Source organism: Xiphias gladius, chromosome 22 (genome assembly GCF_016859285.1).
Source record: "Xiphias gladius isolate SHS-SW01 ecotype Sanya breed wild chromosome 22, ASM1685928v1, whole genome shotgun sequence".
In the NCBI taxonomy this organism is placed as follows: Eukaryota; Metazoa; Chordata; class Actinopteri; order Istiophoriformes; family Xiphiidae; genus Xiphias; species Xiphias gladius.
In genome coordinates, this window is record NC_053421.1 from 3,538,390 (window position 1) to 3,550,760 (window position 12,371).

General features: G+C 38.7%; 1 protein-coding gene across 3 annotated transcripts in view; it reads right to left on the reverse strand.

Annotated features, from left to right (window-relative positions):
• The window catches only part of ascc3 (activating signal cointegrator 1 complex subunit 3), a 163,444-nt gene that overhangs the window by 79,928 nt on the left and 71,145 nt on the right, over positions 1-12,371 (reverse strand). For all 3 annotated transcript variants that reach the window (XM_040116968.1, XM_040116969.1, XM_040116967.1), the window contains exon 11: positions 5,195-5,359. In XM_040116968.1, coding sequence (XP_039972902.1) covers positions 5,195-5,359 — 165 coding nt within the window. The remainder of the gene's footprint in view (positions 1-5,194; positions 5,360-12,371) is intronic.

Sequence of the window (12,371 nt, forward strand, 5' to 3'; positions counted from 1 at the left end):
AGCAAAACGTAACAGTACATAAATATCTGAAGAAAAGCTCACTTTTAACATCGTTTTGTTGCAGGGGTTGTACACACTTCTTTTCACTTCAGAAATCAACATGATGGGTGAATTTGCCCAGGGGTGCCCAAAACTGTTGCCTACAACTGTATAATAATATATCACTGACAGGGTCTATACAAACAGTGCTTCTCCTTTTTTTGTTTACTTCAAGGTTTTTGTTTTTACATTGTGGTAGTGCCATTAATGTATTTCTTTCATCACTTCTGTGAACTGCATTTTGTTTTTAGTCGCCATTTCTCTCTTTTTGCTGCTTGGAGCTGGGAAGGTAGTGCACCTTGGGTTTATGAAAGCTTTTTCACTGAAAACAGCTGCCAGAAGCTGCTGCTGATACATGCTTAATGAGAGCTGGGTTTCCAGGCTGGAAAACCAATACAACAAGCTAAAAGCTCAAAATTCCTCTTCATCGAAGGGGGACTGATGGCTCTGCATGGGGTCATCACTTTGACCTTAACACATAGTCATTTGATTCATTGTTTATATAAAAATGTGATTAGTGAAGCTTTAAACTGAGTATCCCTGGAGCATGGTAGTGGCTTAAAACTACAGTGGCTGCAAACCTTTTATTCAGAGAGAGAATATGGACAAGAAGAGGTTTTAACAGCTTGATATATCTGCATCTGGCCAGATAAAACTCATTCGGACCAATCAACTAAACAACATCATAAAAACTGCATACCATGGTCATTCTGTGAGCACTGAAATCATAGTCAAGAAACTAAAGCACCTAATTATGAAAAGGCATGCCTTATGTAAGCTTAGGTAGAGCATACATGCTCCTTATAGACCAAAAACCATGAAGAAGAAGCCCTACAACAGAGCAACATTAAAGGCCTATGAAATTAATGTAAGAGAGCCTTCAACTTGAATGCAGTGCATAATGTGTAGAAGTATACCCAGCCAAGAAAATGTAGTCTGAAACAAAGCTCTTCCAAGCAAAACATCAAAGTGATAACTGTGTCCGCTCTAAAATATTTGCATAAAAAGTAGGACAAATATCATTTAGTTTACAGGGATTTCCATATTAATGTGTCTGAAGACATGAACTTAAGCACCTAGCACATCAGAAGCAGCCGCCTTAATTCCTTCAGCACAATCAATTGTAGCCTTCCGTCAGGTGTGGCAATAATTGGACAGAGCAATGAAGGAGGTGGGGGAGGGTCTGCCAGGCGTGCTGTTGGCACCCAGTATCTTCTTTTGGAGGCTGGGCTGTGAGCTGTTTATAAATTCTTACACAAAGGCAAACAGAAACATGCTGCCTCTGTGCCAGTCACCTATAGATATAATTAGTGGCAGAAAGAGAAGTCAGACGTGTTGTATTCAAGTAGAGTGTTATAATCCTCTGTAGCCTCTGCAACAGACAGCATACCCTATACCTGCTTTTATACTCCACTGTTGTCCAAAACATAAAAAAAACAAACATGTCAGTATGTATGTATATATATGTATACATATATTCTCTCTCTCTCTGTCTCTCTCTCTCTCTCTCTATATATATATATATATATATATATATATATATATATATATATATATATATATATATATATATCGATATAGATATAATATGCTGTTGGAGAGGTCTAGAGAATGCATTTTACTGACTGATTGTTACAAACCATGTCTTTGTTGTTAATGTGTGACCAGTATTCAGGTTATTTGAAGCCAGACATTCGAACAGAGTCTGATTATGATGAAAAGACTTTGTGAATGAAAAGTATAAACCACACAAATAATTTCAAAAATATTATTATAAAGCATTTTTTCATACAGTCCAGGGGGGCATCATTATTCACTCAGCTAAACCCTTCAAAACACTTTGCTCCTCCTCACACCTCTGCAGTGGGTTTGCTGTGACCACCCATTGATGCCAAAGATTAAGGCTACGGTGAAAGGAAAAGCACATATCTACCTGCTTTAATTGCTATTCTGAGAGGAAGACTGTTGTTTTTTTTAGCTGCTAACCAGAACAGACAGACAACTTTGACATACCCTGAAATGGCATGAAGGGAAAACAATTTCTGCAGAACAGTGGAGATGATGGTCTGAATACTTTGATTGGTGGTGCATGTCTGATGTAATGGGACAGAATGTTTCAGGTTCACAGGAGGTAAATCAGATGTGCACTACGTGAGATAGACATTAACTGAGTGTTCTCCATTTTCCTCTTATCCTACGCATATGGAGATTAAATTTGTTTTTGTTTCCCCTCATAGAGTCAACGACCCATTCTAGAGGAGCTGTGACTTTCCATTTGTGCCGTCATATTTTATCACTGGAAGTGGACACTATGGGAAGTGGACACAGTTAACAGAATTTCCTGTGCATTCCAATGCAATTCAATTAAAAAGGCCGAACATTATAAGCTACCTTGGGATGGGATTTGATGGCAATAAGAAAAACATAGAATATCCTGTGCCTAACCCTTTACTGGAATGAAAGGAGTTAATGCGGTTATTTTCCAGATTGCACTGTGATGTGCCAGGGTTGTAACTGTTCTTTTTGCTAAATTTGCTAAGAATAGTTACACTTAGGGGTCTAAAAGTGTGTATTCATCCCAAACCATTTGAGACAGGATATTAAGTTCAGTAGGTGACGTTCTTCAGTTCACCCTGTGCAAGACATAATCACTGCTGAATCCACTTCATATTTAGCTCTATGTCTTGTAAAACATCAATTCTAAAGAGTGAAAGTTCCCCCATGGGTAGCTTTGGAAGAGCGCCACTCTAATCAGGTTAGCCGTTGAATGTACAGTATATCACATATGCTGAATGCACATAAGAAATCAGAGCTGGTAGGTCATTTAGATCTATTGCCTGGAAGTGTTACAGTGTCCTAGTATGTTACAGCGACACTGGAGAAAGTGTGGAATGAAAATTGTGTGGTGACTTGTCAAACTGAATTTAGACAACATTATGTCCTGGAAACTTGTGCACTGCAGCACAACCGCTAGAGGTGTTAAGGTGTACAAATTCACCCAGTCAGCCATTATTCAGTAATATCAGCTAAACCTGCAGATAAATGGGCTCTGAACCGAGCAAACAGCGGTCACATGTACAGAGCAGTTTTCAATTACCTTGCGGTTAACCCTGCTAAGAGGTCTCCGTCGATGCACAGCACAGCAGCTCATCCCTGCATCTCTGCCTCTCTGATTCACTCCGCCTTTCTCTCTCTGGTCTTATTCCTTTAGCCTACAACTGTTTTTCATTTCTGTTTAACATTTCTCATAATTATGAGCACATGGGTGGGTCCATCATACTCCACAAAAGTATATTTTTACACACCTGTGGGTTTGCAGTTACATACCTATCTATTATCTACCTTTATTACTTTATTAATTATGTCTCCTTCTAGTGTTTGTTGCCAATGTGACTGACATTCTGTGGAATTCCACCTCATCTTTACTGTTCTTTTCATTGCTGGGTTATAAGAGGTGAAGAATGTGTAGATATCCGACTCAAAGAATGCGTAGGTGCAGTAATGTGTCTTGTGTGTTTGAATTCACGAAAGCAATCTAACATGTGCAATGTCCAGGCTGGTTCCTGCACAGACACCTGCTGGTCATCATCAGGGGAAATCAGCTTCACAGACAGTGCACTAACTATTTTTCTTGCAGCAGCATGGTGTCAGTGGGGCGGAACTTATACAGTCTGTGATATGGAATTGGGACCCCTTTAGGAAGAGTGTGCTGTTGTTACTTTACCGGCAAACTAGGCAGTCGAGTGACTAAAGACCAAATATGAAAAAAATAACAACCTGGCAATACTAACTGACTTACAGGAAGAGTCTACTCTTTATTTAACCAATGCATTTAAGCACAGGGCCTTTGGCTGTTTTTTTTTACATCTTTTATACACATACTATGAGATGTCAATTATCCAATGAGAACTAAACACATACAGTGGCTTCAGAAAGTATTCAGACCCCTTTATGTTTTGCCATCCTCAGGTCTGTGGAGAGACCTAATGATGGCAGTTCACAGAAACTTCCTATCCAATCTGAAGGAGCTTTAGAGGGTCCGTCAGTAAAAATGGGATAAACTGCCCAAATCCAGGTGTGCAAAGCTTGTAGAGACTTACACAAGAAGACTCGAAGCTGTAAGTTCTGCCAGACAGGGTTCAACAAAGTACTGAATTAAGTGTCTGAATATTTCTGTAAATGAGAGATATCAGTTTTTGATTTTTAATCAATTTGCAAAAAAGTTTTAAAAACATGTTTTCACTTTGTCATTATAAGTTATTGATTGCAGACTAATGGACTAAAATGCCATTTTTATCCATTTAAAATTAAATCTACAATACAATAAAGTGGGCAAAAAGAGAAGGGATCTGAATGCATTCTCAAGCTAATGTATAAGGCCAGGATGAGTACAACTTTTATTAATCATTGTGAATTTGCAATTGACACAATTTCCACACTTAAAGGTCCCTCTAGGTCTGTCCCTGGTGAACCCTTTCAGTTTACCGTAGGGATACGTGGTGCAGGAGAATTTTACTTCTGGAATTTTTTTGGTCTTCTCGAGTAACCCCTTTGATATCACTATGTCCATATAATAGATATAGTAATTGTTTTCATTGAGGTACTGAATGAACCCCTCTAATAACAGTGGTGAATGTACTAATAAAACAATGTAAAAATACGTAACAAAGTGAAAGTCTTGAAAATAAAATCCTACTCATGAAAAGGTACGGAGCTATTATCAGCAAAAAAACCCAGGGGTTGGGCCCCTCTAAAGGGTCATAAGATAAATCTGAGGGGTCTTAAGAATAATGGGAGAGGAAAGAGGAAAAACTAAAAATCTGTTTTCATTTTGTTAGCTTTTCTCTAATCTTTCTTTTTTTGTGAAATATTGGATAGCTAGACCATTTTTGGGCCTCAAAGCCATTTAACTGAAATCATGTAGTCACTTGATTTGTACACAAGGTTGGGGTATATTTATATTTATATAAAAAAGCATTTTCACAGCTAGAGAAAAAAGATATTTATAAAATTTTTGCAGTCTAAATTAACAATTAGACACTAATTCAAACAATTTCAAGAGAGGACAGAGGGAGCTGAAGGATGTGACATACAATACATAGACATACAGTATATAAACATAGTGTAGCAGGAAGGCAGACGGAACAGGACTGACCTGTCTGATGGTCCTAGCCACCAGGCTCTCCAGTACTGGTCCGCGATCTTCATGGAGCAGATGAACTTCATCTAAGATCAGGAGACGCACAATCTGGGAGAGAGCCACATCTCCGACGCTCTTCCTGGTCACAACATCCCACTTCTCTGGAGTCGTCACCAACATCTGGAAACAAACATGAGGACAGTAGTCACAGGATACTTTTTTTTCTAACACCAATACAATACAATTCACTATACAGAGGCAGTGATTACAACAACAAAAACATTAAAAAAATGTTTTTTTCCGAACAGCCATAGAGAGACTATAATTAGCATAAAGATAAAAAGACACCAGGAAAAAAAGAGGAATATGGGATCTAATCGTGTTAAATAAGCATGAGGCAACAAAACAACACTGACAGTGTATTTTGTTTCTTTCATTTAGTTATGGTGGCCGGTTACACCTCAATTTTCAGTGACCTGTGCATTTTATTACCTTATTTATCACTATTTCCAGCAGTACTTTTGTCCAGGTATTGAATCCCTGTCCCTCTGTTATAGTAAGTCATTGGTGATTAAACCTTGATAAAGTTTTCCTACAAAATACAGTGCTATCCATAAATACTGGGACAGTGGTCTGTTGGCTCTGTACTCTAGAGCCACATTGAATGAACCATGCAATAATTATCTCTTTTATGAAGAGCCCCTATGGTGAAGGCAGTGAAGCACTGTTCACCCAATACGTATGTGACCAATCTGAAATGTAGAGCTAAAAGTCAGCACTTTAACCTAAAAGTTCATTTAATGTGTAATACTTTAAAAATAAATAAATAAATGTTTTCACATCGGCTCAGAAAATAACAAGGACTGATAATACATCTTTTAAGGACCAGCAAACCTCAATCTCTAGTTTATAATGAATATGAGCAAGGTTGTTTCCTTCATTTACCTGTCCAATGAACATAGAAGTGCGTCTACAGCATGGACACTGATCAGAGTTGCCCACAGCATCTCAGTGCTGCTTGTAAAGTCTGTATCTGTACACAACACCAGCAATTCTACATGTTGTACTGTGCCAGCTACATCTATCAGACAAGTTAAATAATTATTCTTTCTTTGTATGATTAACCCTTTATACATTTGTCTCAATTCATCTGGTTTATTTTCTGAATCCCTCTCAACTAACAACACTTCCAATCTCCGATCAAAATTAAGCTTATGAAACACAATCAATGCATTATGACAATCCAAATGCAGAAAACAAAAAATGGATTAATGGGGCAGTCCACCGATTTTACACACTTTTTTTTTGGACTGTTTTCATTTGGTAGGTAGCAGGAGTACTACTCGTTCTGTGGAACTGGTGTATAATGTCTTCTTTACCAAATGTGAGAAAATTATGTCATCATCAAGGTTGTCTCAGCTTGTTCTCAATTCACTATGCAAAGGCAGTGATTAAGTAAGAGAACAGGAAGTTAGTAACACAAAGAGATGATTTTTTTTTTCTTTTTTTTTTGCAGGCATTTGCGAAAGCACGTAATGCTTTAAAGTACTTCGGAATGTGACTACTGTTTTAAGACAGGCTTAAAAACTTAACCCTTTCCCTTTAAACCAAACTGGGAACTTAAAGTTATAGGAGGATTTCTTGGCTTCAGCTGCTCAGTTTTCACCAGTTTTCTTTATTACATTTCATTGTCTCTTGTGAGACCCCTAATTCTATTAAGTCCTAAATTAAATTCCCTGCATCCCTTTAGAGATGGCCCAAAAATAGATTAGGATCAGTCATAATACTCTTTATGTCTACTGCCGGAACTTAAATCCTAAAAATCTCTATGATTTCACCAAGAATATTGAGATTATTTTAGAGATTATTGCTGCATTTCCTGCTCACCTAACTGAATGACATACACGGTAAAACACAATCCCTCCAGAATACTATGTCAGATGCATGGTTCACCAATACCCAATTGCCCATACTCCGCTCATTACAATACAGATAGAAGCCCCTAAATCATAACACCACAATAACAGACATAGGAAATGACTCACATCCTGTGTGCAAAATTACATTATTCTTACAATCTACAATGTTTACCAGATGTCAGTGTCAGTTTATGATAGACTATGCCTACAAAAAGTATGATATGTGATTTTGCTGTTGTGTGATACAATAAACAGTTAGCATATTTTAGGTCTGCCTTTATTTTGGAATCCCTATCAGGCTAATTATATTTAACATAACAACACATCTACACACTCATCAACGCATTTATTCTCTCTTTTCAAGAGAAATACTACAATGCACAATTAATGGTATGTGAACTGTTTGGCAACCTGTCCAGAGGTGTACAAATTCTTATTAAACTCTTTCTGTAAAAGCAGTTCATTACATCCACTGTAGTTTGCATTTAAATCAATCTGTCCAGCCATTAGAGACCGGCGTGCTCACAGAAAAGGAAGCACCTGTTCCTAATTGGAGCTACTGGTTAAATTAAAAGGAAGCTCTGGCAAATGGAGCACAGGCCAAAGTGCTTTCTTAATTGCCTCACGAATACACACAAGGAGGTGCAAAGAAAGCATGCCATTGTTGTTGTTTGTTTGTTCTTATAAAGCCAATTCATCAATTGATCTCAGCAGGACTGAAATCAATCCTCTACAGTATATCCACTGATTCTTAGCTGTTCATAGGATATGTTAATGTTTCTCACATACTAATCAGACAATAAGTTCATAAACCTGTACAGAAAAAAAAAAAAAAACACAAGGAAACCTGAATATGTTTAAATAAAGTACACAGGAATACAGGAAGTTTTTATGAACTCAAGATGGTGGCTATTTTTTAAAAACATACCAAAAGATTTTGGACTGATGTCCTACTTTTCACTTCAGTAAGCCATAAGACTCAAAATCTAGACATGAAAATTACTAGAGACAGGTAATCCATCACAACCACGCTTCTTTTTGGTCAAATTCAGATTAATGTCATATGTTACTGCAGGTGCAAGCGGGGCTATTTAAAAGATCTTTAGATGATTATTGGTGTATTAATGGACTAGACATCAGAGAACCGATACCAAAAACCATTGACAATACAGTATATTTTGTAGTTTGGTAGTTTAATTTAAAAAATGTTGATATCAAACCTTGAAAGTCAAATTGTCCTTGAACCCACTAACAGTGAAATTTCAGAGCCAGTAGCTACTTATACCCACCCATGAGTAATGTATTAATCCTGGCACCAAGCACCACAGCCCAGTACTCAAAAGTCACTGGGTTGCGTGATGAAGAAAAGTTTTTCATGCAACTTTCAATCACATTCATGATTCCTTGTGAAACAGAAGCACAGTGGTTTTTCCAACACTTCAAAAAATGGAGGAAAAGCTGATGGTTGGGATCAACAGCTTCTTTTTCATATAACTTTAATGAGATACTAGGACTTTAAAGAAAAAGTGATATGTGGAAACGCATTGCTCTAGAAATGAACTATGTCATCCTGCGCCAGTATAGTGGAAGTAGCAGAAAATATCTGCCCAGTCAGAGCTGAGTATGTAAATTCATGCTCAAAACGCCCACAAGCTTCAGGCTCATGAGAGGCAAACGAGAGCATGCCACTTTGGAAAGGCTGTCCAAATGTCCATTCTCTGAGTTTACAGACTAGGCCATTGTGGATTTTGGTCATACATATACTGTGACATGTCCGATGTGCTCACTCTAATATTGTCAAATCTTTGACCTGACTCATTACTATAAATTTTATCAATTCTAAGGACATGGCCATGTATTTTTCTGTCAACTTTCAGCACACCATAAACCATACTATTGAAATAAATATACATTTTTTTAAAAATTGTCTTTATCTATGTCTTAATTGTGCCGCTTTGTAGTTTAACAAAGTCTGGTAAGATCTGGGCTCAGAGTGGACTCTCTAAAAGTGCAGGTTCGCTGGCTTGTTCCGAGCCTGTTAAATTTACCAGCTTAAGTACAGGTAAGTTTGGACATTTGGATTCAGCCTGACCAATGAAAAAAAAGAGAAAACGGTAGATTTCTGGAACAAAGTTCTATGGAGAGATGAAACAAAAATCAACTTCTGTCAAAATGATGGAAACAGGGCAGATTGGAGAAAAAAAAGGAACAGCTAATGACCAAAAGCCTCCACCTCATCTGTCAAACATGGTTGTGGTTCTGTTATGGCTTGGGCGTGTATGGCTGCGAAATGAACTGGCACACTGGCATTTATTAATGATTTCACTGTTGACGGTAGTAACAGGATGAATGTGGAGGTATACGGGAGCATTCTGTGTGTTCAGATTCAGTTAAATGCATCAAAACTCGAGGGGCAACTTTTCATCATTCAGCAGGACAATGATCCTACACATGTGGCCAAAGCAACCACAGAGCTTTTCAGGGTGAAGCGCTGGAATACTTTTGACTGGCTGAGTCAGTCACCTGATCTCAGCCCAACTGAGCAGCAGTCCACTTGGTAAGGAGCAGACTAAAGGCAGAGAGACCGCACAACGAGCAAGAGCTGAAGGTGGCTGAAGTGAAGTTCAAGGAGAGCAGCACCAGGGAAGATACAAGGCACTGCTAATGTCTGTGGGTCAATGACTGCCTGAAGTCTGCAAAGGAGTTTAATCGGGCTATATCTCCTACACAGTTCTTTCTATATTGATGTACATCATCTCAAATTGGCATTTTTACATACTGCCCATTATTTTATTTCAAAAAGAATATGCTGAAACAGATCCTAAAGATCACAAAATGTGTAACAGACCAAATACTTACTGTCTGGACTGTGTGTCACACATTTGTTTACATTACTGCCACTCCATACATACATATATATGCATATATGATTATACATACAAATTCGTGCTCTAAAATTACTTCATCTGTGAGCATAAATTAGTCTAACTAGTATCTTATTGGTAAGTTACTGTCACAGCAGAGACTGAAGTTAAAGGTTGTTTTGTCTACTGACGTCAGTTAGGGAGAAGCATCCAGAGTATTAGCTGCAGGATAGCAGCTGTGTTTTGCTACTGGGGATACTACAAATACTAAATTCCTTCGTTAACTTTATCATTGTTGGGTTATCCCAGTCATACCTTTATCTTTGTCACTTCAACACAGTTTTTTAATAAAGATATGAATGCTGTTTCTGCAATAATGGCTACCCTTAGCTTGTATCAGTCATTTGCACATATACAGTTCCTCCGTGTGGCCTAATGCGACAAACAGTCAAAGTTGTCAGGGCCACGGAGAATTTAATTTAAATGATGTCCTTTGACTGAGTGCAGTTTTGATTTAACCTTCGACAGAGATACTAGGACATACTTCATATTTTTCCCATTAAACAATTTTATGTAGTAACATAAATAACATTAACGTGTTAAATAAAATGTTCTAAATAACATGTTCTGTTCACTCTATAACCTTTTTCACCGCTTTTACACAACTGACAAGTTTTGCGAGCATTTTGTATGAGGAGCAGCGGTCTATGGGACATGGAACAGACGCAAGTGAGAGAAGCGTGCTGGAGCGCTGGTTAACTGCAACAGCGAGGATTCCGAACTGCGGCCCCTTCAATACATCTGGCAAATATCCGCTCTCTGGCCAACAACATGGATGAACTGCTGCTTCTCAAAAGAACAAACAGACCTTGCAAGATCTGCTGTCCTGTGCTTCATGAAACCTGGTTTGGTGAGTCCATTTCACACAGCACACTACATCTGCCGGGTTTCCAACTCCAATGAGCGGACCGCATAACGGGGTTATCGGGGAAAACGACTGGAGGCGGAATCAGTTTCTACATAAACAAAGGTTGGTGTACATATTTCACACAGTGTTATGAAAAAAATATACACTCTTCACTTAGAGATCATTTTCATTAACAGTAAACTGTTTTATACTCTGTGGGGTTTTTCCTCCTTTATTCTGGTCAATGTTTACATTCCACCTCAAGCACGTGTTAGTGATTACCAGCACAAAGCAAGCATACGCAGACTCCCTTCTCATTATTCTTGGAGACGTTGTGACAGTAAAACTCAGCCCTGAACTACCAGTGTACAGACAGCACATTAGGTATCCCGCCAGCGGAAAATACACAGTGGACCATGGCTACATATATTAAAGGACACCTATCAATCTGTTTGGCAGCTTTGTGTATCTGATCACTGTCTGGTTCATCTTCCCTCAATGTAGAGGCAGAGACTACAATCTACTAAACCTGTGGTTGAGACGACCTGTCAGTGGATCACCGACTTCCTGTCAAAAAGGAAGCAGCAGGTGAGGATGGGGAGAGAATCCTATCCAGCACCTTGACAGTCAGAACTGGTTCCCCTCAGTGATGCGTGCTCTCCCCACTGCTCTTCTAACTCTACAACAACAACTGCACCTCAGGACACACGACTGCTAAACTATTGCCAGTGACAAGTCTGAGTACAGACAGGAGGTTGAACAGCTGGCCCTCTGGTGTGGTCACAACACCCTGGAGCTGATTACACTCGGGGGACTTCAGGAGGAACATCCCAAAACTGCCCCACCATGTTTATGTTTATGTTATTAGTTTGAGAGCACAAATTAAGTAATTCAAGAGCATAAATGAGTCATTTGAGAGCACTATTTATTTTTCTTTCCACAACATTTCTAAAACAGAAAACACTGACAATTTTCATTGATGGCAAAATGTCCCTTCATGTTGAACGCATTTTATGTTCATTTAATGAGTGTAATGAGAGTGATGAGCTTTTCCCTCACTGGTAGGTGTGTGCAGCCATGAACAACGTAGGCCATGGCAGATCTCACTAGCTCTTCAGCACTTAACTACTAAATAGTTACGTTTATATGTGTCTGTCTGACAAGTGATCAAGAAGAATATTCTGGATCTTTACAGTCAGTGCTATGACTCAATACAGCCAGATATTTCAGTAATGAGTTGTAATAATAGCTTCTGAGTTGCCTTTTATGGGTTTTTCCTTTACACTTTCTCTCACCAACTATTTTGTTCTTTAATGCTCAATTTTACCAATGTTATTGATGGCCAAAGTGGCTGAAACACATCAGAAGCAATTTCAGAGGGGCAAGAGGGCCTGGAAGTCCCAGGATGCCACCCAGCCACACACGGCATTCCCCATGGCAGCATCCCTCCAAACCCTTTCTGTTTCCATGGTAACTATTGCAGCCATGGAGAGAGGAGGATG